General features: G+C 39.1%; 1 protein-coding gene across 1 annotated transcript; it reads left to right on the top strand.

The window, feature by feature from the left end:
* Window positions 1-1,663: 1,663 nt before the first annotated feature.
* Window positions 1,664-26,655, top strand: SNX6 (sorting nexin 6). The gene is made up of 14 exons (XM_058162248.1): window positions 1,664-1,755; window positions 1,901-1,948; window positions 5,390-5,494; window positions 6,164-6,274; window positions 7,865-7,986; window positions 9,966-10,089; window positions 12,855-12,950; window positions 18,137-18,242; window positions 18,669-18,744; window positions 20,538-20,577; window positions 21,639-21,725; window positions 22,225-22,384; window positions 24,038-24,123; window positions 25,861-26,655. The coding sequence occupies exons 1-14, from the start codon at window positions 1,750-1,752 to the stop codon at window positions 25,912-25,914; spliced, it is 1,221 nt and encodes a 406-aa protein (XP_058018231.1). The 5' UTR covers window positions 1,664-1,749; the 3' UTR covers window positions 25,915-26,655.
* Window positions 26,656-26,923: the final 268 nt, after the last annotated feature.

The raw sequence follows: 26,923 nt of genomic DNA, 5'->3' as shown, positions 1-26,923 counted from the left end.
TTTTCACAACAGTATACACAAACATCGACATAAAACAACACATCATAAAAGAAAAAACATATATATAAGCAAAAGTATACAACAACGATGTTAATTTGATATAATGAAAGGGAACAATAGGACATGAACGGTAGGCACTTTTGTGCTCTTATGCACGCCCCTTATAGTCCTCTTAGGAATGGGGTGAGGTCAATAGTAGACGTTTTTGGTTGAAGTTTTTGGGATTTTGAGTAGAGACTATAGAGTCAGGTAGTGAGTTCCAAGCGCTAACAACTCTGTTACAGAAGTCATATTTTCTACAATCAAGTTTGAAGCGGTTGACATTAAGTTTGAATCTATTGTTTGCTCTTGTATTATTGCGATTGAAGCTGAAGTAGTCTTTTATAGGAAGGATATTGCAATAGATGCTTCTGTGTTAAACACAGGTCATGTCGGAGTCGGCGGAGTTCTAAGTTTTCTAATCCCAGGATTTCAAGTCTGGTGGCATAAGGTATTTTGTTGTTTTCAGAGGAGCGAAGAACTCTTCTGGTAAAATATTTCTGGACGCGTTCGATTGTATTAATGTCAGAGATGTGGTATGGGTTCCAGACGGATGAGCTGTATTCAAGAATAGGTCTGGCAAATGTTTTGTATGCTCTGGTTAGTAGTGTAGAGTTTTTGGAAAAGAAGCTGTGTAAAATTAGGTTTACAACTCTTAGAGCCTTTTTTGCTATATAGTTGCAGTGGGCTTTGGCACTTAGGTCATTTGATATGAAAACTCCAAGGTCTTTGACAGGGTGGGGGTCATCTGTAAGGTAATGTCCATCAAGCTTGTACTTGTTGTTAGGGTTCTTTTTCCCAATATGTAAGACTGAGCATTTGCTGGTTGAGATTTGGAGTTGCCAAGTTTTAGATCAATCGGCGTAGCCAATTTTGACCACTTGTTGTCTGTTTGACAGGAAGGCATTTATCCAATTGTGAAGAGGTCCTGATTTTAGGATTTTAGTTTTAGGAGAAGTTTATCATGTACTACTGAGTCAAAAGCTTTGCAGAAGTCTATGTAGATTGCATCTATTGCTTCTCCCCCTTTAGCTATTTTCCTCTATTAACCTCTCCCCCTTTAGCTATTTTCTCTGAAGCGAGCATGAATAATTGGATTATAGCAATTTTCAAGGATTCTATTTCGATTGAAACACATGATAGGAACACATGATTTGGGTTCGAGTCGTAATATGTCTCTGAAAAGCGCATTTTCTTGAAATAACCGGAATGCAGCAGAGGCGTCGGAACGAACTAGCTGCGGCAGTGTTTTTTCTCCCACCCTCCACCCTGCCTTGTCGCCTCCTCTGTGTCCCCCACCCCCAGCCCTCCGCAGCACATCCAGTACGCCACGTAAACTTCGAGTGGGATTTTCAGACCCGAGCTTCTTGAAAGACCACAGCCCCTTTTCGGAAGGAAATGCTGATTTGCCCTGGAGAGGGGGGGGGGCTCGCCCTAGTGGAACCACTTCCAGAAATCTATAGTTCAGCTCCTGCAAAATGCAAGCCCACAACGCCGCTGATTCATAAAGCGCGACGCCCTCTCGGTTAAACAAACAAGCTTCCCTCACGCGGCTTCTGAGGAAAGGCGACCCCGCACCCAGTAAAGGCGCCGCCCTCGCCCGCTTCTGGGAGCCGCCTTAAATCCCGCCCCTTCGCTCTGGGGGCGGGTCGGACTGGTGGGTAAGGCCGGCGCTCGCGAGGCCAGCAGGGAAGGGCCGGGAGAGCAGCCATGATGGTAGGTGCTCGGGGAGCTGCGGGCAAGGAGGGCTTGGCCGACTCGCCACTAACCTCACTGTCGCTTTCTCCTCTCTCCCTTCCTTTCCTTCTCCGGGATGCCTCTGGACCCCTCGTGCTCCGCCACCGCCTTTGCTCGGGAACAGGAAGGCTCGGACGACGGCCCAGATTTCCTTTCCGAGGAGGACCGAGGAGTAAGTGCTGCCTTTGCAGATGCGGGGCGGGGGGAGGGGAGGAGGTTGTCCCCAGCTGGAAGCGGGCAGTTCCGTTTAGCCGTGGGGTGGGGGGCGGATGGGTCGTCGAGTGCGGGTCCTCACGACCCTACTCCCCTCGGGGGCTGGTGGGCGGAGGAGCTGGGCAGCCGAGTTTGTGGAGACGGACGGACGGCGGCGGGAGAGGGACTTTTCCTGGGCAGCCTCGTCTGGTGGAACCAGGAATGGGCCGCGGCCGGTGCTCTGGGCCCACTTTTGATTTGTCAAATAATCCCTGGCTGTTTGTGCCAGTTTTGAGGGGTTTTTTTCTTCAAGGTTTGTAAAGTCGGGCTAAAAATTTATAATCACTGTTATAAAGGCTGTAATTACCTCAAGGGCAACCGGAATGCTCGTTTCCTTTTCGGAATACGGTTTGCTGCGAGAGTGTAAACGCGTCTGCAATTCCAAGAGTTCATAGCGATTTCATTGGTTTTTGGTCAGTTTCGTAAAATAAACTGGAGTAATTTACCAGAAATCGCAGACCACGGTTTAAATGACTATAGTAAACGTTTTCCCATAACGTGCTAAAGCAAAACCCTGGTTTTTGGTTTAAACAATAGTTTAACTATAGTCCTAGTGTAGCTCCTTAATTTCCCAAGGGGCACTTCAAAATATTAAAATAATGCCTAGTGAATGCTTTTCTTTCCCATTTTATCCTTGTAATAATCCTGCAAATTATGTTAGGTGTAAGTTATTGTTTCTCCAGGCCAGTTGGACTAGTTAATTAAAATTTCGGAGCCATACCTTGGTTGGACTCCTCTTCTGTAGCTACCATTCTAAGTATTATTTCTTTGACTTAGAAAGTTATACGGGTATATTGTGTGGTGTTCATTGCAAGAGTCATAGAGACAGTGATAGATAGTCAAATATTTTAGAAACTTTAAAGAGAAAATTATAGAAAGAAATATCAAGTATAGAACTAGGCTATCAACTAGTTAAGATGAATTTTTGCCTTAATCAGCTAGGCAAAAATGGATTCTTTACAGTCATAATTCCTAATTTCCCCCATTTGCTATAAAATACTGTTTTCCAGAATGCAGAAGTTAGATATGCTAGATATGCAGGTGATTGGCAGTAGATTAACTTGGGTTCCCAATTCCCAATTGTGCAAGCACTACATGAAAATGATAGTCTGTCCTAAATTATAATTCTGAAATGAGAGCTTGAAGAACAAAATTGTATTTGACTGTTTTTTAAAAAAACCTTAATTCAATGTGAATTAGGGCATACCTTTTACAATATATACTATATAGGTTTCAAATAATGGATTTAAATTTAATTCTGACTGAAAAAGTAATACTAGAAATTCAAAAGTGAACACACCTATGGAACATTGGCTACTTGGTTATTTTCTCCAGTTCTGTTTTCTCTTAAGCTTGGAACAATTAAGGAAATACTATGCTTTCGAGAAGATTGTGACTTGATCTCAAGTTCTCTGTTACAGAGATAACATTAAGAGTTTTTACTTGCAAAGGCATAGCAGTAATGTTTATGTGATTTCTAAACAGGGATGTAAATATTTACATAATTTAATATGTGGTTTAAAATATATGTTCCACAAAAATTGTGTAGTTGGCTCTAAAATACAGACATTTTTTCAATTAGCTATATTTATAGTATAAATAGTAATTATTTTCTATATGCTTGGATGTGGTTAGACTATTTTAGTGGTTTGAACCAATAGATGGATGAGGCTGCAATCCCATACATGTGTATCTCATAGCAAGACAAACTGAATTCAGTAAAATTGTGTAATTGTGCATAGGATTGTACTTAACATAAATCATATGGTCTACATTTTTCTCAAGACTAGTTCCTGCATAATGTAAGCAATAGTGCCTTATCTGGTTGGGGTAAACTGCTGAATTAACTATATATTTGGATTATCCCATAGGGCTGTTCTTTTTAACATAGCTTTGTGTTCAAGAGAGTTGGGGACACAATTACAATTAATTATCATTATGAAAAAGGGCAATGGTGCCATGGCAAAAATGCTCTGAGATCAGTTTGTCCTGAACAATACAGCAATTTGATGGAAAATTCTGAATATATTAGAAGGCGTTTCATACAGAAATCATGTGATGAAGGCTGGAGCAACCTAATTCAATTTGCATGCCCTTCAGAACTGTTAAGTAAAATTCCTACTCACCAATCATTGGCTGTAAATTCTGGAAACTGAACTCTTATCATATATGAAGAATACCTTATTGAAGAAGGCTGACATGGATTATTTATCTCTAATCTTGTTGCTAGAAGCATGTAACTAGAGGTCTGTGAATTAAAGAATAGTTTTACAAATAATGATAGAAACACTTGACTGATTTATAGTACTACTGTATATTATATTTGATACCATTTTGAGAACCTGATCCCAACTTTTGGTAATTTAAAAGAGACATCGTTTTGTTTGTCTAACTTCCTGGTTTTTTTCTGTTGTCAGTAGAAAATAAGTGCAAGAGTTGAGTACTATAATCTTTTCCCTCTATGTGCATTGATATGTTTTTCAAAATGGTTTTCATATTGCTATTCTAGTGCTATTGTTATAAAATATTCAATATCTGAACAATTGATTAAATATTCTTGAAGACGGAGTGCTACTATTGAGAGTGGTGGTTTCTGTTTCTTGCCAACTGATCCTAAGCAGTATTTTTTTTTTAAAGAATGGATAGTATCAAGTAAATATTAGGTTACTATCACTCCAGCGGACAAAAAAACACACACAAAAAAACACCTTTGTGAAATGCTTTGTTGGAATGTTATAAGGTAAATATTGATACACAATGAGAATAATAGATAAAACATGGCTGCTTGATCAGAAAACTGTTTCACATAGTGTAAAACTGCTTTCCCAAACTTTTTCCTTCATTACCTAAAACTATGAGAGTTTTATCAAACTTCAAGGACAAGTTGTAACTTCCTTCCTTTAGCACTCATATATATCCTCGAACAGTTGCTGAACAAATAGTTGTACCCTGAGAACTACCTGTATTATAAAACAATATTGAATAATCCTCATGTCATTTCAACAAATTACCATTGTAATTAATTTTTATCTTAATATGAATACTTTGGGAGATTTTAAAATGTATTTTACTAGCTTTCAAGTTGTAATCTTTAAGTCAACTTTAAGTTTAAATGTCTTGTGATGGGTAATGGAATTGTGTGTTGCTACTAAAAGAAAAACAACTTTCTCAGTTTTGGCTAATTTGGGAAACACTGAGGTAAAACATCAAGCCTGATTAATGCAGTAGCATTGTTTTTGAAGCAAAAAAATATTTAGTGTTTACTAAAAGCTTGGCCAAAATAATAGATATATTTGCAATCAAAATCCAATACATTTTAATAACCTTTTATGCCCCTTACTAATTAATTTCCTCTTTTTAGCTTAGAGCTGTTACTGTAGATCTGCAAACTGATGCTGCTTTGCAAGTGGACATTTCAGATGCTCTTAGTGAAAGGGACAAAGTCAAATTCACTGTTCATACAAAGGTAATCCTTGACATTGCTTTTATTTATACTATAACTGATTTTTAAAAAAGTAAATAAACCTTACTGTGTAAAGATTAAATGTAGTGAGATCTCATTTTAATGAAACAGTTATAGGAGGTGCTTTGCTTATATCCAGCATAACCAAAAGTCCAGTAAATTGAGACATTCTTATATTTTAGATGATGGTTATTGGTATCTTGTATATAATATACTCAATAACATTAGGTATATTTTGTCATTGGTATGATGTAATGTAATTTGTAATATAATGTGGTTAATTTCACGTGAAGTCTGTTGCATTGAGATCCCCAAAAATGGACTTGTATAATATTTTGATGTCAATCCTGTTGCTTTCAGTAGGATTTAACTAAAATTTAAAATGTCTTAATGCATGATTAGGTTGATAATACACTTTTCCTCTGTGAAAATATGTAATATACATGAACAAAGATTTACTATGCTATGAGTGAATATCAAACCTGCTCCTAGATTTCTATATTCTCACCCCCAATAGTTGCTTAATAATTTTTTGCTTTGAATGCCCTATTTCTGAATCTGTTGTGGTTGAGGTATATTACTGTACTTTACTCTGAAGAGATATTTGTGTTGTTTTTAAATTAACATGAGGTAAAGCACTTACTATGTTGTTCATTCTATTTTGTTTTGTAGAGTTCTTTACCAAACTTCAAACAAAATGAATTTTCAGTTGTCAGACAACATGAAGAGTTTATCTGGCTTCATGATTCCTTTGTTGAGAATGAAGATTATGCAGGCTACATTGTAAGTTTTTCCCCCAAAGAACTGTAGGAAGAGGATCTGACAGTAGCAAATGCTCCTGTACTTCCTGTTGAACGTTTCTGTGAAACACCACAGAATGTTTCATAAAAATGTATTCTTCTGAAAATGAAACAAGATGTTGGAAAGAATTTCAGGATGCAGTTCTTACTTTGATTTCCCATTTGCTGCATCAGCCTTTTTGCTGCTTTTAACCCAGGATCTTTCTATGTCTTAATATTTTACATCTAATTTACAAGCGATAAGAACATCAAACTACGTAATGAAACATCCAGTTGATTACTTTTATTGCTGTAATTAAGGGAGGAGATATTTAGAAATTCTGAAATACTGCTCTTCAAAAAAGGCATAACTGATCATTAGGCTATGGACTTTTTTGAGGTGGAAGTATGCAGGGTGTCAACATAAATTACTGCAAAAGTAGAAATACGAAATTATTCCCTGTAATAAAATGGCAGTTGATTTAATATGAAGAAAAAGAAGCATGAAGGCACTATTAATAGAAGTGATTTCTTGTCTTAGAGAATTGTGCTTAATTAATTAAAGAATTAAATGTTGTAAGAAACAAAATAATTTTTAAAAATAAATTGTTAATTAACAAGAATATTTTAACTTTTAGCAGCACATCTGTAAATTCTTTAATTGGAGTATAAATTCAAATGTACCCATTTATTTTTACTTCTGCAGCTAAATATTTCCTTTAACAGTATTTCCTGTTGTTTTAGCTATAGTAGGCAGATTTACTTTGCCTTTCTTTTTTATCCCAAAAGGGCAAATTACACTGCTGTAATTTCTGGTCAATAAGGCAAATAGTTAAGGGTGATTGATCTGAGGGTATATTGCTAAGAAAGTTTGCCTTAAGGGATATTAGAGGCTTTACTTCTTGAAAATTATTTTCCCAGAATAAAAGTACATCTGCTGTTGCAATGAGGAAGGCCTGATAACTAATAAAGCCAAATGAGGAAGATGACACATATTCCTGAGTCTAGTACTTGATCAGTTTTTCACCACTGCACAGTGGATGTAGTGGGAGAATAATGTTACACATTTTATAGTGCTTTTTCAGTGACATCACTGAAGAAAAAAGTACTAAAATATATTGCCAATAAACCACTGAATGGCTGTGGTTTAAATCTCAATGACTTACTAAAATGATACTTGAATCTATACTTTCCAGTAATCATACTTAATTTTTGGATGCTATTATTTAGAGCTGCTTGAAAGTATTTCTGATTTAAAATGACCCATACTGATTTATGACAGATGCAGCATATATTTTAAAATACGCCTTTTTTCATAATATCATGAACCTCATAAGCATTATAATTGGAATCGGCAACACATGTTATCTTGAACTATTATTGAAAGATAATACTTAAATATTTCAAAATAATGCTTAAGCGGACTGCATAAATCATTAATGAAGTTGAAGTAAGTCTGATTTTTGTCTTAATGCAGTGAACAGTATAAGGCAAGAGGTTTGTGTTAATGTTCTTATATAGCTTAAAGTATGCTTATCCAAAGAGTTTTCACTGTATAAGATTTAAAAATAAACCTGATCAAGTCATTTGACAGATACCACCAGCGCCACCGAGGCCTGACTTCGATGCTTCAAGAGAAAAATTGCAGAAGCTTGGTGAAGGAGAAGGATCCATGACTAAGGAAGAATTTACGAAGATGAAGCAAGAATTAGAAGCGTATGTGTATAGTTTTTTTTTATATTTCCAACTCCAAGTCTTTCTAGAAGTGTCAGGCATATTGGCATACTTGCCTATGATTGCTGAATTAATATCTTGCTTGTATTAAAATAATGGAAGATTTGACTGACTGAAATTCGAGAACTACCTATAATGGACTGAGAATGCAAGTTACTTCCTTCTAAAAGATCAGTGTCCTATTTTGTATATAACAGGCAAAATGAAATGTATATGTGTTTTTAATTTCTATATATCTGAAAATACATGATTATGACAGTAAGTACTTTGTTTATGAAGGTAATTTGGGGGATATCAAACCAGCTTCCACCATTATCAAAATAAGGAAGAAAGTAATACTTGGTCATTAATCTGACCATGTATCTCTTACAGGGGAGAGTTGTGGAGATCCTGGAAAGAGGAAAAATTGACAGAAATCACCTCATTCTGCTGAATAATACCTTCTATCAGCAAAATAGTTGGATATTTGGATATTCTGAATTTTAACTCTCATCTGTTAGGGAATAGCGAGAGCTTAGGACAGTGATGGTGAACCTTTTTGGCATTGCGTGCCAAAAGTTCTTCCTGGTTTCCGCCTCCTGTTCTCTGCAAGCACAGCTCTTTAGTCAGATCCCTTTCCCCTACAAGTGTGGCCCTTTTAAACAGGGAAAGAAGACAGGCGAGAGAACGAACATGTTTTGCAGGAAGCTTTGGAGTTGCTCGATCATCAGCCGAGCAAATTCTGGCTCTAGAGCCACCCCAAACCCCACAGTCCGTGAGCGTGACAGAAGAAGGGAAAAGCCCCTCTCTTTTCAGTTCCCCATCGGGCTGGCTCCACCAAAGGCCGCCTCATGGTCTCGCAGCCAGTTCCGCCCTGAAGTTTCAAGGGCCGCCATATGATTTCCATGAACTTGAGCAGATCTGCAGCGTCGGGTAGGGCGAAAGCAGCAGCTCCTGGTTTTCCTGGCCGCCGAGCACTCACTAAGAGAAGAGCAGCTGGGGAAGCAGGCAAGGTGTGGTGGCAGGCAGGTGTCAGGGAAGCGCCAAGGGCAGCACACATGTCCAGGATGCCCCTCTTTGGGCTTTCCGCTGAGGCGGCAGGTGCAACCAGTCCCCGCCCGCCTGCTCGACCTGCAGCTCCCAGTGGGAAGGACCACAGGCAAGCCACGTGTTCAGAGCTTCCCCAGCAGGGCCAAGATTGCGGCCATCAGCCAGGGAATGGCAGCTCCTAGCAGGAAGGAGTCCAGGCAAGCTGCACATTTGGAGCTTCCCTGGCGGTGCCAAGAGCGTAGCCATCAGCCAGGGAACAGCTCCCAGCAGGAAGGAGACCAGGCCATGGGGTCATCTGCGCAGGCAGCCCACCACCATCACCCCGCCCTCACCTGCTGCTGGTCCAGATCGCCTAGGCCCAAGCAAGAAGCCTGCGCGGGCAGGGAGGGAGGGAAGCCTCAGCTTACCTTACTCTGTTCTCTTAGGAGTAACCGCCAGTATCCCCTCTCTGCTTCTCTTGATACATGTGCCTGTTGCTGGTCTTAGCATGCGCATGCGTGCCAGAAACCAGACCAGCTGGCCGGTGCGCATGCACACTCTGGAAACAAGAAGATCATCTTCCTGAAGTGCACATGTGCAATGGGCAGCTGCTCTTCTGGTTTTCGGTTTCCCGGTACACAGGAAACCCAGCTGGCCAGCACACTGGAACCCGGAAGAGCAACAGGCAATGGCTTTGCGTGCCCGGAGAAATGACTCTATGTGCCACTTCCAGTACGCATACCATAGTTCGCCATCACGGGCTTAGGAGAAGACAACTTTCCTTTAGTTCCCTACAAAGAATTGTTGGTCTTTCTGTTTGAAATTCCTCTTTAGTTTGATTAATTTTAAATTTTTTCTTTTAATTAAATGCAACTAATGAGCATTTTATTTTAAAATCTATTGTTTTTCATGCAGAAACACTTTTACAAAATAATATTGCTTTTTATATTTAGAGAATACTTGGCAATCTTCAAAAAGACAGTAGCTATGCATGAAGTCTTCTTATGCCGTGTAGCTGCTCATCCCATTTTGAGAAAGGATTTAAATTTCCATGTCTTCTTGGAATATAATCAGGATGTGAGTACTGAAATACATCACAAAAAACATTTGTGTTTATCCAGAAAACAATATATTCATAATATTGAGCAATTGTAGAGCACTGTATTCATTAAAAATTAGGTGTTTTTGTTAAATAAAATTCAGTATATGGTATAGAAATACATTCTTTTTAAAATATGTGAACATGATGGCTAAAGTTAACATCTAAAAACAAGTCTTCACAAAGAAAGAACAGCATGATCTCTGCAATAATCCTCTTGTCCCATTTAATAGATTTTTCTTTAAAAAAATGATGCAGAGGATATGGCAGTTCTAAAAATTGTTGAGTATGTTCCTTACAGAGATCACACTTTGATAAGGGTAACAAGAACCATTCTCTTAGGAATCAAAGAAGTTAAAATTCAAAAGATGAAGAGATGTAAAACATTGACAGCTCTTCCAGTAAATGGCAGCAAGGAGAATAGCTCCCTGAGGAAGTAGAGAAATTGTTAACAGTAAAATTGAAAATGTGTAGCAGCCTTTCTTTTTTTCCATATTAATTCAAGGTTAATGTGAGATCAGAAATGGTTTCTCAGATTGGGAGAACAGGTAATAAAATAGGAAGTGAAAGCTGGCATAAATAATGGGATTCATTAGGGAGGGGAATTTCTAACTTTGTATTTTCCAGGTAAAAAAAGGATTTTGAGTTGTAATTGTGGAAATGACAAAACAAAAAAATGCCTTTTTGGGTGGTATTATGCAGAAATTGAAATATAGTTGATCTTCATTATTCAGGATTCCATAAAATAAAACCAAAATACACCCCCCCACACACACCAATACTCACTACTTTCACATTATTTGTGAACATGCACAGACTGGGGAAAATCTGCATATCCCCAGCTGAGGATGAGTATTCACTAATTCAGTGTTTTGGCAACTTTATAGAACACAGCTACCATGAATAACAATATTTGACTATAGATGGGTAGTGCTATACTTCTCTCTAATAATCTGCTGAGAAATCACATTTGAAATGAACATTTCTATTGAAGTTATTTCAAAGGAGATTGTATTAATGAACATTTACAGAAACAACAGCCAAATGATAGGACTGAAGCATTTTATATGCATTAGTATTCTAAAATAGGACTTGCTAGAGATTTGACGTGTGCAATCAAGAGAATGTAATAAAATCTTTCTTTCCCAAATTCTAGGACTTGGGATCATCCAGTAACATTGATTAGCAATTAATTCAGGCTAAAGTGCCTCTTTACCAATGTGTATTCAAAATGTGAGGCTTGCTATTATTGAATATGGTGACAGCTATTAGTTTCTAAAAATACGATTAAATAGATTAATGATTGCTAGGCAATATAAGAGATAAGCTGTTTCTCAGTTGTTGGTAAACAGTCATAGAGAATGCTTTTGTACTCTGGTACTGGGATTTCCCCATCTTTTTAGCCATGGAGAAGTAAAATGTTTGATCAACCTTCCATTATTGCTACAGAAACCTAGGAATTCACAAATAGGATACTACAATAAATAGACCATAGTCCAGCAGTAATGATGATGACTTTTTTAAAAGCAGCCATGCATTTTAAAAAGTACAATGTTTTATATAATACATATTTTTCATTGACATATTTCAGCTATCTAAAAAAATACATGCTTTCTAAAAATAATCAAAATGCAATTGGTGGCTCAGACTGCTAAGACAGTCTGTTATTAACACAGCTGCTTGCAATTACTGCAAGTTCAAGTCCCACCAGGCCCAAGGTTGACTCAGCCTTCCATCCTTTATAAGATAGGTAAAATGAGGACCCAGATTGTTGGGGGCAATAAGTTGACTTTGTATATAATATACAAATGGATGAAGACTATTGCTTAACATAGTGTAAGCCGCCCTGAGTCTTCGGAGAAGGGCGGGATATAAATGCAAAAAAAAAAATACAAGTAAAGTATTTAACATGAACTTAAAAACCATATTAGTTTTCTGGCCTAGTCATCTACTGAAATAAATGTCCTATTGAGCCACGATGGCACAGTGGTTAGAATGCAGTACTGCAGGCTACTTCTGCTGATCACTGGCTGCCAGCAGTTTGGCAGATCGAATCTCACCAGGCTCAAGATTGACTCATCCTTCCATCCTTCCGAAGCCGGTAAAATGAGGACCCAGATTGTTGGGGCAATATGCTGATTCTGTAAACTGCTTAGAGAAGGCTGTAAAGCACTGTAAAGTGATATATAAGTCTAAGTGCTATTGCTATTGCTATTTACATGGATGTAGCATTAATAATAATTTTAAATGCCCAGTTTTTACTCCTAGCAAATTAGAACAAACTATCGGCACTGAAAAACATGAAATAAATCCAATACGGTAGAAAATTAGAATAGATCTACAAATATTGAAAAAAAATCAGTGCTGTGTTTAATGTGATGAATTGGGGACATTAAGTCCAGCCCCAGTCATGTAAATAATTCACTGATTTACTTTGAGCCTGTCACTCTTTTATCAGCCCAGCCTACTCACAAGTTGTGGTGGGGTAAAATCAAGGGACCTATTCAGTTAAATTACCTTGAGATCCTGGAAGAAATTTGATAAATTAGAAACACATCTAATAAGAAAGTAAGGACATTAAAATCCACTGTAACTGGGTAGTGAATGAAATGTTACTGTACAAAGGTGGAAATGAAAACAATACAACATTCTAGAAGTTTATCTTTAGTGAGAACTGCTTTGAGTTAATAACATCTCTGAATTGAAAAAAGTAAACTTACATTATGCATTTGTCTTATTTCAGTTGAGTGTACGGGGAAAAAATAAGAAAGAGAAACTTGAAGACTTTTTTAAAAACATGGTTAAGTCTGCTGATGGTGTCATTGTTTCAGGAGTAAAGGTGATCTTTTTAAATCCATTGCATCATTTCTGAGTATTGTTCAAAGTTATGAATTTAAATAATTTGCAAGACAGGAGTATATCTCCACCTTGCACCTTGAGGACGGGCTTTGGAGTCCCGAGAGGTGGCATGCGAAAAATAGGAGGCTTAGGGGTTTTTTAATTGGCTGTTTTAATTGACTTTTTAAGGGGAGTTTTTAAGGGGATTTTAAGGGGGGGGAGGGAAACCGACGGGCTTGGGTTGGGGGAGGAATGGGTGGGTGTTGGGGTAACCCGTCGTGGGGAGTCCAGTTCCTGCACATGCTCGTGGCGGGGGTTGGTGGGTCCGAGGTCATGGGGGAGTCGGTGTTCCATTGGCTGAGGTGGTGCTATTTCCACGGTAAGGGGAGGGGCAGATATGGCGGAAGTGGGGCTCATATCGTGTTAGGGGGTGCGCGCCCGATGTTTACAGGCGATCGCGCCCGAGCCCTCAAACTTCTCCCGTTCCCCGGATGGTCAGGATCCTCAGGGCCCTGGCCTTTGGCTGATGTTATGCAATGCACGGTCCGTGGCCAATAAGGCCCCCCTAATTCACGATCTTATTCAGGGGGGTGCCGCAGACCTTATGGGCGCACGGAGACCTGGTTGGGCCCAGAAGGGGCGTGCCCTTGTTCAGATGTGCCCACGGGTTTCGAGCATTTCATCAGCCGAGGGCCAGGGTAGGGGTGGTGGGGTGGCGGTAGTGATTAAAGAGAGACTAGAGCCGAGGGAGACCACTGTACCTCAGATTGCCGGGTGCGAATCCCTCTTTGTGAGATGGGGTCATAGATGTCAGATGGGCTTGCTGGTCGCGTACCTGGCTCCTTGCTACGTGACAGCTGCCCTGCCCGAGCTCCTGGAGGTGCTTGCTGGGGTGGCAGTTGAGACCCCCAGACTTTTAGTCATGGGGGACTTTAACTTGCCATCTTCCGGCTCGTCATCGACAGTTGCTCGGGAGTTCATGGCTTCCATGACGGCCTTGGACCTGACTCAAGTAGTTGATGGCCCTACTCACATTGGGGGCGGCACTCTGGATCTGATTTTTATCTCTGGTCAGTGGTTGAGAGATCTGGATTTGAAGGAATTAGCTATTGAACCTTTGTCATGGTCAGATCACTCTCTTCTTCGCCTGGACTTTCTGACCGCCATTCAACACCGCTGTCGTGTCCCACTCCTCCGCTGACGGCTGGGTCAGGGAAATCCGAATCAGGCTTGCCTCTGCAGCTCTGCCCAAAGTCCTAGCAAAGTCCTCAGAGCAGGCAGGAGACCAGTAAGTGACTTCAGCAAGATAAGTTCGACTTTTGCCTGACTCAGAGACTGCCAGAAAGTAGATCCTTTATATAGGCCATGGGGTGTGGCTCCATGACTCAGCACTCATTAAGGCCTGCCCCTCCCTTCCTTCTGTTGCCTCCGCCTCTCCAATCTTCTGATGCGAGGGTCACTCCAATCAGCTGTTGTTGGGAGTAAACCCTCCTCAGGCTCACCTGCTGTGGAGGAGGGGGAGGGGTCTAGCTGCTCCGTTTGCCTGGGCATGGAGTCAGGGCTGGGGGAGGGAGATGCTCCTTCTTCTGCAGTTTGTGTGGGCATGGAGCCAGGACTTGGGCCGGGAGGCATACATTCCTCAGTGTTCGGGAGCAGGTAAGAAGGCCCTGGCTGCTCTGAGGGCGGGCAAGACACAACAACCGCAGGGAGACGGAGCCATTACGTTGGTTCCGTCCCAGGCGCCTGATGGACCCGGAGAGGTTCCGGACGGAGCTTGGGCCATTTCCTGAAGGTCTGGCCCACGACACGGCTGAGGAACTGGTTGCGGCCTGGGAACGGGCCGCGGCGGGGGCCTTAGATCGTGCCGTCCCTTTGCGCCCCCTGCCCCGGCGCAGGCCCCAACCGGCCCCTTGGTCCCCCGAGGAGCGGAGGGGGATGAAGCGCCGGAGAAGACGCCTGGAGAGTTCTTGGAGGTCTAGCCGTTCCGAGGCTGATCGGACACTAGTGAAGTCCTATACTAGGACTTACCTAGTGGCATTGAGGGATGCGAGGCGTTGCTCGCCTCCTCCCTCATTGCGCCGGCAGATAACCGCCCAGCCGCCCTGTTTCGGTGACCTGCCCTCCTTCACCAGGGGGAGCGGGATGACCCGTTGCAGGGACGTGCTGAGGAGTTTAACGGTTATCTATACGATAAAATCGTTCAGCTTCGGGACGGTCTGGACCAAAATTGCAGTGACTCAGGGGAGGCGTCCGAGGGTGGTCTTGGTGATATTTTATGGGATGAGTTTGACCCTGTGGCTCCCGAGGACATGGACAGGTTGTTGGGTAGGTTGAATGCCACCACATGTTTACTGGACCCGTGCCCCTCCTGGTTGGTGCTGGCCACCCAGGAGGTGACACGAGGCTGGCTCCAGGCAATTACGAGTGCTTCCTTGGTGGAGGGAGTCTTCCCGGCCGCCTTGAAAGAGGCGGTGGTGAGACCCCTCCTCAAGAAGCCTGCCTTGGACCCGGCTGTTTTAGGCAATTATCGTCCGGTCTCCAACCTTCGCTTTACGGCGAAGGTTGTAGAGAGTATGGTGGCATATCAGTTTCCCTTACACCTGGATGAAACTGTCTATCTAGACCCGTTCCAGTCCGGTTTCCGGCCCGGTTACAGCACTGAGACGGCTTTGGTCGCGTTGGTGGATGATCTCTGGAGGGCCAGGGATAGGGGTTGTTCCTCTGCCCTGGTCCTATTAGACCTCTCAGCGGCTTTTGATACCATCGACCATGGTATCCTGCTGCGCCGGTTGGAGGGATTGGGAGTGGAGGCACCGTTTATCGGTGGTTCTCCTCCTATCTCTCCGATCGGTCGCAGACGGTGTTGACGGGGGCAGAGGTCGGCCCGAGGCGCCTCACTTGTGGGTGCCGCAGGGCCGATTCTCTCGCCCTCTTGTTCAACATCTATATGAAGCCGCTGGGTGAGATCATCAGTGGCTTCGTGTGAGGTACCAGCTGTACGCTGATGACACCCAGCTGTACTTTTCCACACCGGCCACCCCAATGAAGCTATCAAGTGCTGTCCCGGTGTCTGGAAGCCGACGGGTCTGGATGGGGAGAAACAGGCTCAAGCTCAATCCTCCAAGACAGAGTGGCTGTGGATGCGGCATCCCGGTACAGTCAGCTGCAGCCGCGGCTGACTGTTGGGGGCGAGTCATTGGCCCCGATGGAGAGGGTGCGCAACTTGGGCATCCTCCTGGATGAACGGCTGTCCTTTGAAGATCATTTGGCGGCCGTCTCCAGGAGAGCTTTTTACCAGGTTCGCCTGGTGCGCCAGTTGCGCCCCTTTCTAGACCGGGATGCCCTATGCACGGTCACTCACGCCCTCGTGACGTCTCGCCTAGACTACTGCAATGCTCTCTACATGGGGCTCCCCTTGAAGGGCATCCGGAGACTGCAGTTAGTCCAGAATGCGGCTGCGCGGGTGATAGAAGGAGCCCCTCGTGGCTCCCGGGTGACACCTATCCTGCGCAGACTGCACTGGCTACCTGTGGCCTTCCGGGTGCGCTTCAAGGTGTTGGTGATCACCTTTAAAGCGCTCCATGGCATAGGGCCGGCTATTTACGGGACCGCCTTCTGCTACCGAATACCTCTCACCGACCCGTGCGCTCTCACAGAGAGGGACTCCTCAGGGTGCCGTCAGCTAGGCAGTGTCGTCTGGCGACACCCAGGGGAAGGGCCTTCTCTGCGGGGGCTCCCGCCCTCTGGAACGAGCTCCCCCCAGGACTTCGCCAACTCTCGGACCTTAGAACCTTCCGTCGTGAACTTAAAACACACTTATTCAGGTGCGCAGGACTGGATTAGATTTTTTAGTTTTTTAAATTTTAAATTTTAAATTTTGTACTGATTTTAATTGGTTTTGCTATTTTTAGTTAAATTGGCCGGTTAAATATTTCATTTTAAAATTATTTTAAATTTATTGTCTATCTATGTATTTTAATAAGGCTGTACACCGCCCTGAGTCCTTCGGGAGAAGGGCGGTCTAGAAATTTAATAAATAAATAAATAAATAAATAAATAAATCTCAAGTAATTTACAGGAAACTTGTACACAAAGTGTAGCTCTTTTCAAGATACCATTGGTTTTCAATCTAGCGTTAAGAATTTCTGGGATACTTTGCTTGGGACTCTTGCAGCTCTGGATCTTTTTAGCTTTCCTGAAGGAATTGAAACTTGCTCTCTGTCCTTCTGGATGTAGAAATTATAGGATGATTCTTGTGGTCTGTTTACTCCCTTGGACTGCTGCAGAGATGAGGTGTAAATACATAGCATTTTTCCATATCAGATCTATCCATCTAATCTTGAAATGCTTGCCAAAATAATCATAATTTCATAATTTTCTCATTTTATACCTGCAACTTAAATTATCTGGGCTAAATGGCATTCTCAGTCTAAGGATCTCTAACTTTGACAGTCATTGGAAATACTTAGAATTTTAAAGATACAGTATGGGCAATCTCACACAAGTGGTATGTTCAGTCACATAGTACTAATACATTAAAAGTTGTTCTCCACTATTTCCTCTAGCCTTCTATGCAAGTGGGTACATTTCCAAACATTGTCATTCAAAAGTATTCTATTTATACCATTCTATTGGTGCATGACTCCTATAAGACAAAATGGATTCTTTCTGTCCACTTTTTAGACGTGAAACTGGGGGGGAAACACAGAAAATGAGAAAAATATTTTCATATTTATATAAATATGAATAATTTTCCTTTCGATACTTATACATTACATAGCTTGGTGGATTTTGCTGCTTTTCCCAACTTGGTATTCTTCAGATGGGCTGAAAATTTCAAGCTGTCAATGGTTATGCTGGAGTACAATTTAGAACACAGCAATCTCATTTTACCAGAATTGTTGTGTCTGGTGTTGTTTTATTTATCTGAGCTTTTAAAAAGAAATGATCTAGAAATATTTTATATCAGTATGTTGAAATGCTACTATAGTAGAATTACTGGGGGTGGGGGTTTGAGTGTTAAAATTGGGAATTTACTAAGCATCACTGTAACTATGGATATGTAACTGCTGTTTCTACAGTTGATCTTTGTTTATCTTGAGGCAGTTACATTTTAACTTGTTCAGTAAAAATAAATTGCTTCTTTTCAAATTATTCTGCTTACTTCTGATGTGTCTTGGCATACAGGATGTAGATGATTTTTTTGAACATGAAAGAACATTCCTTGTAGAATATCACAACCGTGTCAAGGATTCGTCTCTCAAGTCTGATAAAATGACACGATCCCACAAAAGTAAGTTGCCTACTAATACCTAGAAAGTATTTTGGGGGCATTAGGATAAATACCATTAAATTGTAAAATATTATTAGTTTGCAGATTCCATTTTATGGGATAAATCTGACAAGGATTTGGAAAGTATTTTGGAAAAATAGGGACAGTATTTGATTGATTAGGACTAAGACCAAATATGGAAGCGACAGACTGTGCTTTGTTCTTTTTTATCTGTGCTTGCAGACATTGCCTGAGCTTTTGTTTATATCTTCCAAATAAGTTTTGAGATTTAAGACAGGTGTGACTTTAAAGAAGATGGAATTCCTGAGAATATAAATCACATAGCTGTTCTCAAAATTGTGGATGCACTTCATATACTAATATGATTAAAGTAGAAAATCTAACAATATAAAATGAATTTAATGCCATTTCTTTTTCTTTTTTCAGATGTTGCAGATGACTACAATAGAATTGGTTCTTCATTATATACATTGGGAACACAGGACTCCACAGATATATGCAAGTAAGTCTCTTTTAAAACATACATAACTTAAAAAGATTATAGCACATAATTTTGAATGTTTTTAAATTGATGTGCATACCATGTAGTAATTTCAACTATTTTTATCTCAACTTTGCACTTGGGTTTATGAAAATCCCTGACTAGAAAGTTTGCTTTCTCAGTTTTGAGTTCTGCTGTCTTCAGTCACCACCACTGCTACTACTAATTTATTAATTTTACATGCAGCTCAATTCCTAGTGACTGACTGGGTTACAAATCGTTAAAAACTTTAAAACAAAATAACAAAGCAAAATGGATCAAAGATGATGACAGAGATAACAAACATAGATGGTTTGTTAGGGAAAAGGTAAAATAAAAAAGGGGAGCTTCAGTTGTACACACCAGAGGCCTGGGCAAAGAGACAAGTCTTCAGACTCTTCAAAACACCAATAGAGTAGGGGCTGCTCAAATCTTGTTCATTCCAGAATGCTATAAAAGAATATCAAGATTCCAACATTTAAGCTTTCCTTTAAAAAAAAAATCTGTTCATCCAATTTACTGCTTGCTTTTCCAAGCTAAACTTGCAGTTGTGGACTTTTAGAACTGCTTGTAATTCTGATTAAACGGATATCATCCAAAATACTGTGTTGTCTCATGTCTTTGTTGAACAACAGCTTGAGGGAATATTTACTCTCTTTATTCGAAAAAGTATGTATGAAATAATATTAATACAGTAAACTGAGCCAGGTGGTCCAGTGAGATGTGAGGTTCCATTTAAAGAAAAATCTTTCTTTGTTATTTAAAAAAATGTATATAGCCTTTTTATATGTATTTATTTGTATATTTTTATTCATATATATTTTAATATATACATTTTTTTATATATCATTTTAGAGTCTGTTCTACAGAAAAGTTTACAGAAATAAATTTTGCCCCCAAGTAAAAGCTTTTGAGGACCTCCAGAAAAAGATTTTTAACGCTTATGAGGCAACAACTATAAATCATCCGAAGATATGTACTTGATATGTAGATTGAAAAGAACCCTAAAAAAAGTAAAAAATCTGCAGGCTATGCTTACATTGTTTGATGTCAGTATTCCTGATTCCATTCTAAAGAATACACTGAACATGAGTTGTGTGCATGGTAGGATGAAAAGCACTGCTGTTCAGATGGCACATTCTTGCCCATTTGAAGTTTCTCAAAGATGACCTGGATGTTCCAGCAGGCTTAGAGGGACCACGGTCCTCAAATTATAAAGTGCACTGGATGTCATTGAATCATATTGGGTGGTTTCTGCCTATTATTTAGAGCTATATTAAAGAAAAATTGGGGCAGTTAAATAACAGCATATGCCAGGGCTGTCAAACTCAAGGCCTGCTGGCCACATCTGGCCCATGGGGTGCATAAATCTGGCCTGTTAGGACCGGCCTGGAAATAGCAAAGGAATGGCTTGCAGTATCTTTGGCAGCCACAGTGGGCAGGGCGGGCAGGGTGCTGCAGGAGCATCGGTCCCATCTCTACCCCCCATCCCCAAGGCCAGCCCACAGAGGAGAATGCTGATCTGGCCCTTGGAAGAAATCCAGTTTGATACCCCTGGTGTATGCCACCTTGAAGATTTAGGAAAGGGATAACTGTTATAAACATTAAGGAAGTTATTTTGATAACTATTGAAAGTTAACATGATTCAGTAGTCTCTGTGTATAGTTGATAATGTTGTTCACCAGGCAATTATTGATATGGAATGATATCCACCATAAATTATAAACAAAATTATGACCAGAAAACTATTTATTATATTTACTTTTCATTTACAGATTTTTCCTGAAAGTATCTGAATTGTTCGATAAAACAAGGGTATGTATTATGAAAGATTGCAAAATTTCAATTTGGTTAACTCACGGGTTCTTCAGATTTTGGTATTTTTCTCTGGTTTAGGTTTCTATGACATCTTATTATTATTCAATGTTACTTATGCTTCCAAAATACCTCCTGTCCAAACCTCTAAAGCATTACTTAATTAACCAATAAACACCAGAAATATGAATAAAAGAAAGACCACGAACTTCTACAAAGTACTACCTACATTCAGTTTGATCAGAGGAACATCCATGGGATCACCACTCAGTATTTTAGGAAATAGCCTGTCCACTTTATCCTCACCATGCACCTCAATCATGTCTCCTTTTATTCAACTTTTAGACCAGGGGCATCAAACTCAAGGCCCGTGGGCCAAATGCGGCCCGTGGGGTGTTTAGATCTGGCCCATGGGGTCAACCTGGAAACAGCGAAGTACTGGCCCACAGTGCCTCTGCCAGTGAAAACTGAGCTTGTGGGGAGGGGCGGCGGCACATATAGCCCTCCCAGGCTCCGTTTTTGTCTGGAACAGCCTCCTGCAGCCCTTTGCCAGCAAAAATGGAGCTCGGTGGACCTTGGACCCCTTGAGTTCCATTTTTTCTGGCAGAGGGCTACAGGAGGCCGTCGCGGCCGAAAACTGGAGCTTGGAGCCCGTTTTCACTGGCAGGGTGCTCAGGCTGACACAGGCACCCCCGACACAAGTACTGTCAAGCTGGCCACGCCCACCCAGCCCCCAAGATCAAACACAAGCCTGATGCGGCCCTCAATGAAATCGAGTTTGACACCACTGTTTTAAACTCTTCTAGATTAAAAAAACCCAAAATATCACAATCTTCCTGATAGAGAAACTCCTTGCTCATCTTAGTTACCTCTTCTGAACCTCCTTTAGCTCTACTATATACTATTTGAGCTGCAGTGACCAGGCATTTTAAGATGTAGACAATAGCTTTCTGTAAATGTCTGCTTTTGATAATAAAGTAGGAGCATTTAAATGGGACACTATAAATGGACATGGTTTGTACTATCTAAAATATTCTTTCTGATTTGCTTTTCTTGTTTAGAAAGTAGAGGCCCGCGTATCTGCTGATGAGGATCTTAAACTCTCAGATCTTCTAAAATACTACCTAAGAGAATCACAAGCTGCAAAGGTGAACTGAATTTCTGGTTGGAAAAGTATCTTATAAATTTGATGTTGTAATAGAATAACAGCCTGAAAATGTTCAGAAAGTAGAACTCAGTGGAACTAATATTTGATGTGCTAAAATAGTGTTTAGATGCTCTATTCACTAGTTTGTACTAAGCCATATTTGCTAAAAACTCATAACATATGGTCCTTTCAGTTTGGGTGTGTGCGAGGATGAGGAAATGAAACAAGCATAATGGAAACAGAAGTATTCTTGTGCTATAGTTACTTTTTTTAAAAGACAGGATGATTGATTCAGTTGGTTACTTCAGTAGTTATTTGTTTTCTGATATAGTTCCCCTTAGAGGAATGAACTTTAATTTTTATGATAGGAAAAAATTATTTAGTTTTGTAAAGTGACTATCTTAATAATAGAGTAAAAATACTATTTGGATAACATTGAAAGTATTCTTTCCAAAGCTAATATACACAATTGGATTTTATTCCTTTTTTATTTATTACAGGATCTTCTGTATAGGAGATCAAGGTCATTGGTGGATTATGAAAATGCTAACAAGGCACTGGACAAAGCAAGAGCAAAGAACAAAGATGTACTGCAAGCTGAAAATACTCAGCAGCTTTGCTGTCATAAATTTGAAAAAATATCTGAATCAGCAAAACAAGGTACTGAAATAGTCTTGGAAATAGTCAAATTTTACAATTACAATTTTACAATTTCCAGAAGAATATGTCCTATGGCACCTTAAGGCTTACAAATTAATTATGGTGTAATGTATTGTGGACTACAGTACACTCCATCAGATTTTTCAATCTTCTGAAATGCAAGAATATATAGGTTGTCCTTGACTTATGGCCATAATTGAGCCTGACAGTTATTGTTGTAAATCAGGATGATCATAAAGTGGGTCATGTGACTGACCTGATTTTATAACTTTTTGTGGTCATTAAGGGAATGTGGTGGTCGTGTAGCAAATACAGTGGTTGTTAAGTGAACCCAACGGTTAAGTAAACTAAAAGTAAATACCCAATTTCTGGCAAAAACAAATCGTGGTCATGTAACTATAGAATACTGCACATGCTTGTAAATGTGGGCTGGTTGCCAAGCACCAAAGTGCAGTCATGTGACCTGGGGGGGTAGTGGAATTTTGAAACCAGGTCTAAATACCCCGTTTCCCTGAAAATAAGACCCTGTCTTATATTTTTTGAACCCCGAAATAAGCACTTGGCCTTATTCTCGGGGAGGTTATATTATTTTGGGGCATATGGAACAAGATGGGATTTCTCTTGCCTTCTTACCTGATTTCCAGCTCTATTTTTGGGGAGGGCTTATTTTCAGGGGTAAGCTTATTTTAGTGCATGCGCTGAAAAGCCTGATTGGGCTTATTATCAGGGAATGTCTTATTTTTGAGGAAACAGGGTAGTTTTGGGAGGAAGGGTCTGCCATGGCTTTGAATGGTCAGTAAGTGATCAATTTAAGTCAAGGACTGAGTGTGTATTTACATTTTGAGAAGTGAATTTCTAAGGATTCAGAGGAAACGAAATACAGGCTATATAGACAGTGGTAAGGAGCGATAATAATGAAATATATTTTATTGCATTTGATTTACTTCTAATACTCCCAGTCCCCCTGCCATCCAATACTTCTGTAGATAGTAGCAGCAGCATATCAAGAAATGGACTGAAATCCACAAAAGCTTAAACTTTGTTAACATTTAAGATTCTGTAAGATATAGAAATGATTTTTTAATGCACTTAATACCTGAAAAATAAGTATTGTTCATTAGTTTGTATTTATTCCTATAAGAAAATGCTTTTATATAGAATACATTTGTTAAATTGTCCTTGTAATCAGAATTGTAATGCTGATTGATGGGTTTAACAAAATTAAAGCACTTAGAATGGTAATTAAATCAATTTAGGGTCACTGAATGTTTAACTAGATTACCTGCAAGAAACTCACTGTTAATATCTGAGTTCTTTCTCAATAGGATAGAAGACTAATAGGCAATTGTAGCTAGAAAATCTAAACCAGTTAAAATAAAAGTAAGTTTTTATCCTAGAATATCCAAATATTATGAAGATTATGGATTGTAATACTGTTAGAAATTTTTTTATCTGTTACACAAAACAGTAATGACTTTATGATTTAATTATATAAAATATCTTGGCTAGATTTAATGCTATTAGATCTAATATTATTGGACTTGAAGCTTATCAAAGAGTTGCTGGATTAAACTTTGTTTTTGGATCTAAGTAGAATTCTCTTAAATGTTACATTTTTATGATTGAAATGCCAAATCTTTTCATTTCCCACAGAACTTATAGATTTTAAAACTAGAAGAGTTGCTGCATTCCGGAAGAATCTAGTAGAACTGGCAGAATTGGAACTGAAACATGCTAAGGTTATTGTTTTCTTTTTTCTTGTAATTTAAATATTGTGTACTTTAGAAGCCAAAACAATACACAATGTTTTAATTAAAAAAATTGAGATGCAAATTAAATATATTTGATACATAGATTGTAGCCTTTTTTAAGAGAAAGGATGAGCAATCTCAATTTGAATTAACATTTCAAGGTTATCTCTAATACAGAATATTTATTTCTGAATTAGTTTTGATAATTGAAGTGGCAAGTATCATTGAAATTAATGTCATCCGTTATATTGGCATCCATAATAAGTTGCAAGTTTGTGTGCTTTTTCCATTTTCCAACTCATTAACTAGAAGTACGATGGAGATGTGGCTTTCATAGCAGCAGTGATGGATAGATGTTGGATAGATGTTTTAGTGAAAAGGAGTAAGAGATAGTTATGTCTCTTAGATAAACTTATTTTGTTTAGAGCAGGTTATTAGTTTATTATATTTTTTTCATTATAAATCCCTTTTGTAAATCGAAAAATAAGTTCTTGCCCAGTTCCTTATCATTTTGTCACCTTTTTTATCTTTGTCATGTGTGTTTTCATTCTATGATTTCTGTCTTATAATCTTCAATTTCTTTCTCCCGCAATATTTCTCTATGAACTAATATTTGTATCCCTTCTTCATCCTGTCTATCCATATATTTTTCCATAGTTTTGTCTGCCACATATTTCATTTCTTCTTTATAATCATCTTAAAAATACATTTTAAGGTACAGCGGATTTCTTTCCCAATTCTTAAAAAAATCTTTTAAAATGTGTCAAATACCATAACTTTATTTCTCATTCTGCAGATTTCACTTTTCTTTTTCTTGCCTGAAACTTCAATTCCCTCTAATGGTCCATTTCTATATTCATGAAATTTCAGGTTTCATTACCATTTTGTTTTCAACTTTCCACGAATGATCTTTCTGGTAGAATAAACAGTATGCAATCCATGGAAATGTTTTGTTTATTAATTTTTTCAAAAGAACTTTAGCAAAAATCCTAATATTCCATTTTTTGGGTCCCTTAATCTATTTAAAACATTTCTTAAATTCTAATTTAGCCTTTTTGTCATCTGTTTTATATTTTTAAAGTTACAAGCTTCTACATTTCAAGTTTTTAATGTTTCTTTTCTTAAAACAATATTTGAGAGCTGAGCATCAACTTTGATTATACTAGCGTATAATCCTAATAAGTAAAAATAACTACACTCAGACTTCCCCAGCCTGGGTATTCTGCTTTGTGAGTTTTAATTATCACAATTCTTGAAAAACAATATGACAGTTGCTGAGAATTCTGGGATTCTGGCAGACACTAATCAAATAATGTGTTGAAATCATTGGAGTACTCAGAAAATGATGGTAGTAAATTTGTTTTTAGTCTTGTACATCTTAATCTTTATATTTTAATTGGTAAATTGAGTTATAAGTATTGAATTTCATTGCTTTCAGTGCCAATTTGAGACATTAACAGAATATTTTAAAAATGAATATCAAATTGCTTCCACTTGCACTTTAATTGAACATCACAATGTTAGTAACATGTAACAAGTGTAAAAGCAGTTTTTGAAAGTCCAGAACTACTAACTCCCAGTATGATTTGTACTGAAACTGGGTTATATAAAATACTGTCTTGTCGGTTCGCTTACAATGATATACATCCTTAATAATATTACTAATTTGAGATAGGAGGAAATCACAAATTAACAGTGACCTCTGTGTTTTTTTCATTACCACAGGGCAATTTACAGCTGTTGCAGAGTTGTCTGGCAGTGCTTAATGGTGATACATAAACTAGAATCTGTCATCCTGTTAATAAGGGCTGCCTTCCACTGGAGTTTACGACTTTGAGTTAATATTTACAACTTGGTGAATTTGGTGACAAAGGATACACAAACACGTTCCTTTTTTTCCAAAACCACATAAGCGTATCAGAATAATTCCAAATTATATGAAGCAACAATATATTTGCTACATACAAATATTCACATTAATTTAATCACTGTACACTCTTATTGTCTAAGAAACCAAATGTTCTGAGTCTTTTTTTTTGTGAGAGTAGCCAATAGAATTATGTTTTTGTTTAAAGCTAGTGTTAAATATTGCTGCCATTCTTATTTTACTACCTTTGTAATGTCCGAAGCTGATTTGAAACATATGGTTTCAAAACAATTAAATATTGCCACTAGGTGTTTGGATAATGTTACTGTAAAGCATTGTATTGGTTATTTCACATATTGTTATCAAGCATCTTAACTTTTTCAAATAACATTTCCTAGAAATTTTGGAGCAAACTTTATGTAATCTTTATAATACAACCTCAGAAAAAAAAGCAAATGCATTAGTATATTTGCCTTAACTTGTAGACTAATCCCAATTACTGTAAAATAAACAGCGCAATCATTGAATTTTTCTAAAATCACAAGTCATTGTATTATTGTAATTGTTAAGCCTGGTGATCTGACAATTGTCTCCACTTTATACTCTTTAATTATGTTTGTTTTTAAATAAATACTTGATTCCGTACTACTATATATACATTGAGACACATTTAGTGCATCATACAGAATACAGGGTTGGAAAAGGCAATTTGGGGCCTTAAGTCTAGTCTCCTGCTCAGAGGAGGAATCCAAATTAAAGTGTTCCTCACAGATAGCTTTTAGTTGCCACTTGAATATATTCAACAAAACAGCCAATCTACTGGGCTGCTATTACTGGATAATGAATTTCTCTGTCAATCTGTTTTGTTAGAAAGTATTTTTTCTAATATTCAGTTAGAATTTGCCTTTCTACAATTGCTTA

The sequence above is a fragment of the Ahaetulla prasina genome, chromosome 1 (genome assembly GCF_028640845.1).
Source record: "Ahaetulla prasina isolate Xishuangbanna chromosome 1, ASM2864084v1, whole genome shotgun sequence".
In the NCBI taxonomy this organism is placed as follows: Eukaryota; Metazoa; Chordata; class Lepidosauria; order Squamata; family Colubridae; genus Ahaetulla; species Ahaetulla prasina.
Note: the sequence above shows the minus strand (reverse complement) of the source record. Positions and strands in the feature narration are given on the sequence as shown.

Excerpts from the sequence above, each read along its gene's own strand:
- SNX6 (XM_058162248.1), top strand. Across the intron at positions 7,987-9,965 it reads ATGAAGCAAGAATTAGAAGC|AGAATACTTGGCAATCTTCA; the intron begins GTATGTGTATAG and ends TTTTATATTTAG. Across the intron at positions 20,578-21,638 it reads AATTGTTCGATAAAACAAGG|AAAGTAGAGGCCCGCGTATC; the intron begins GTATGTATTATG and ends TTTCTTGTTTAG.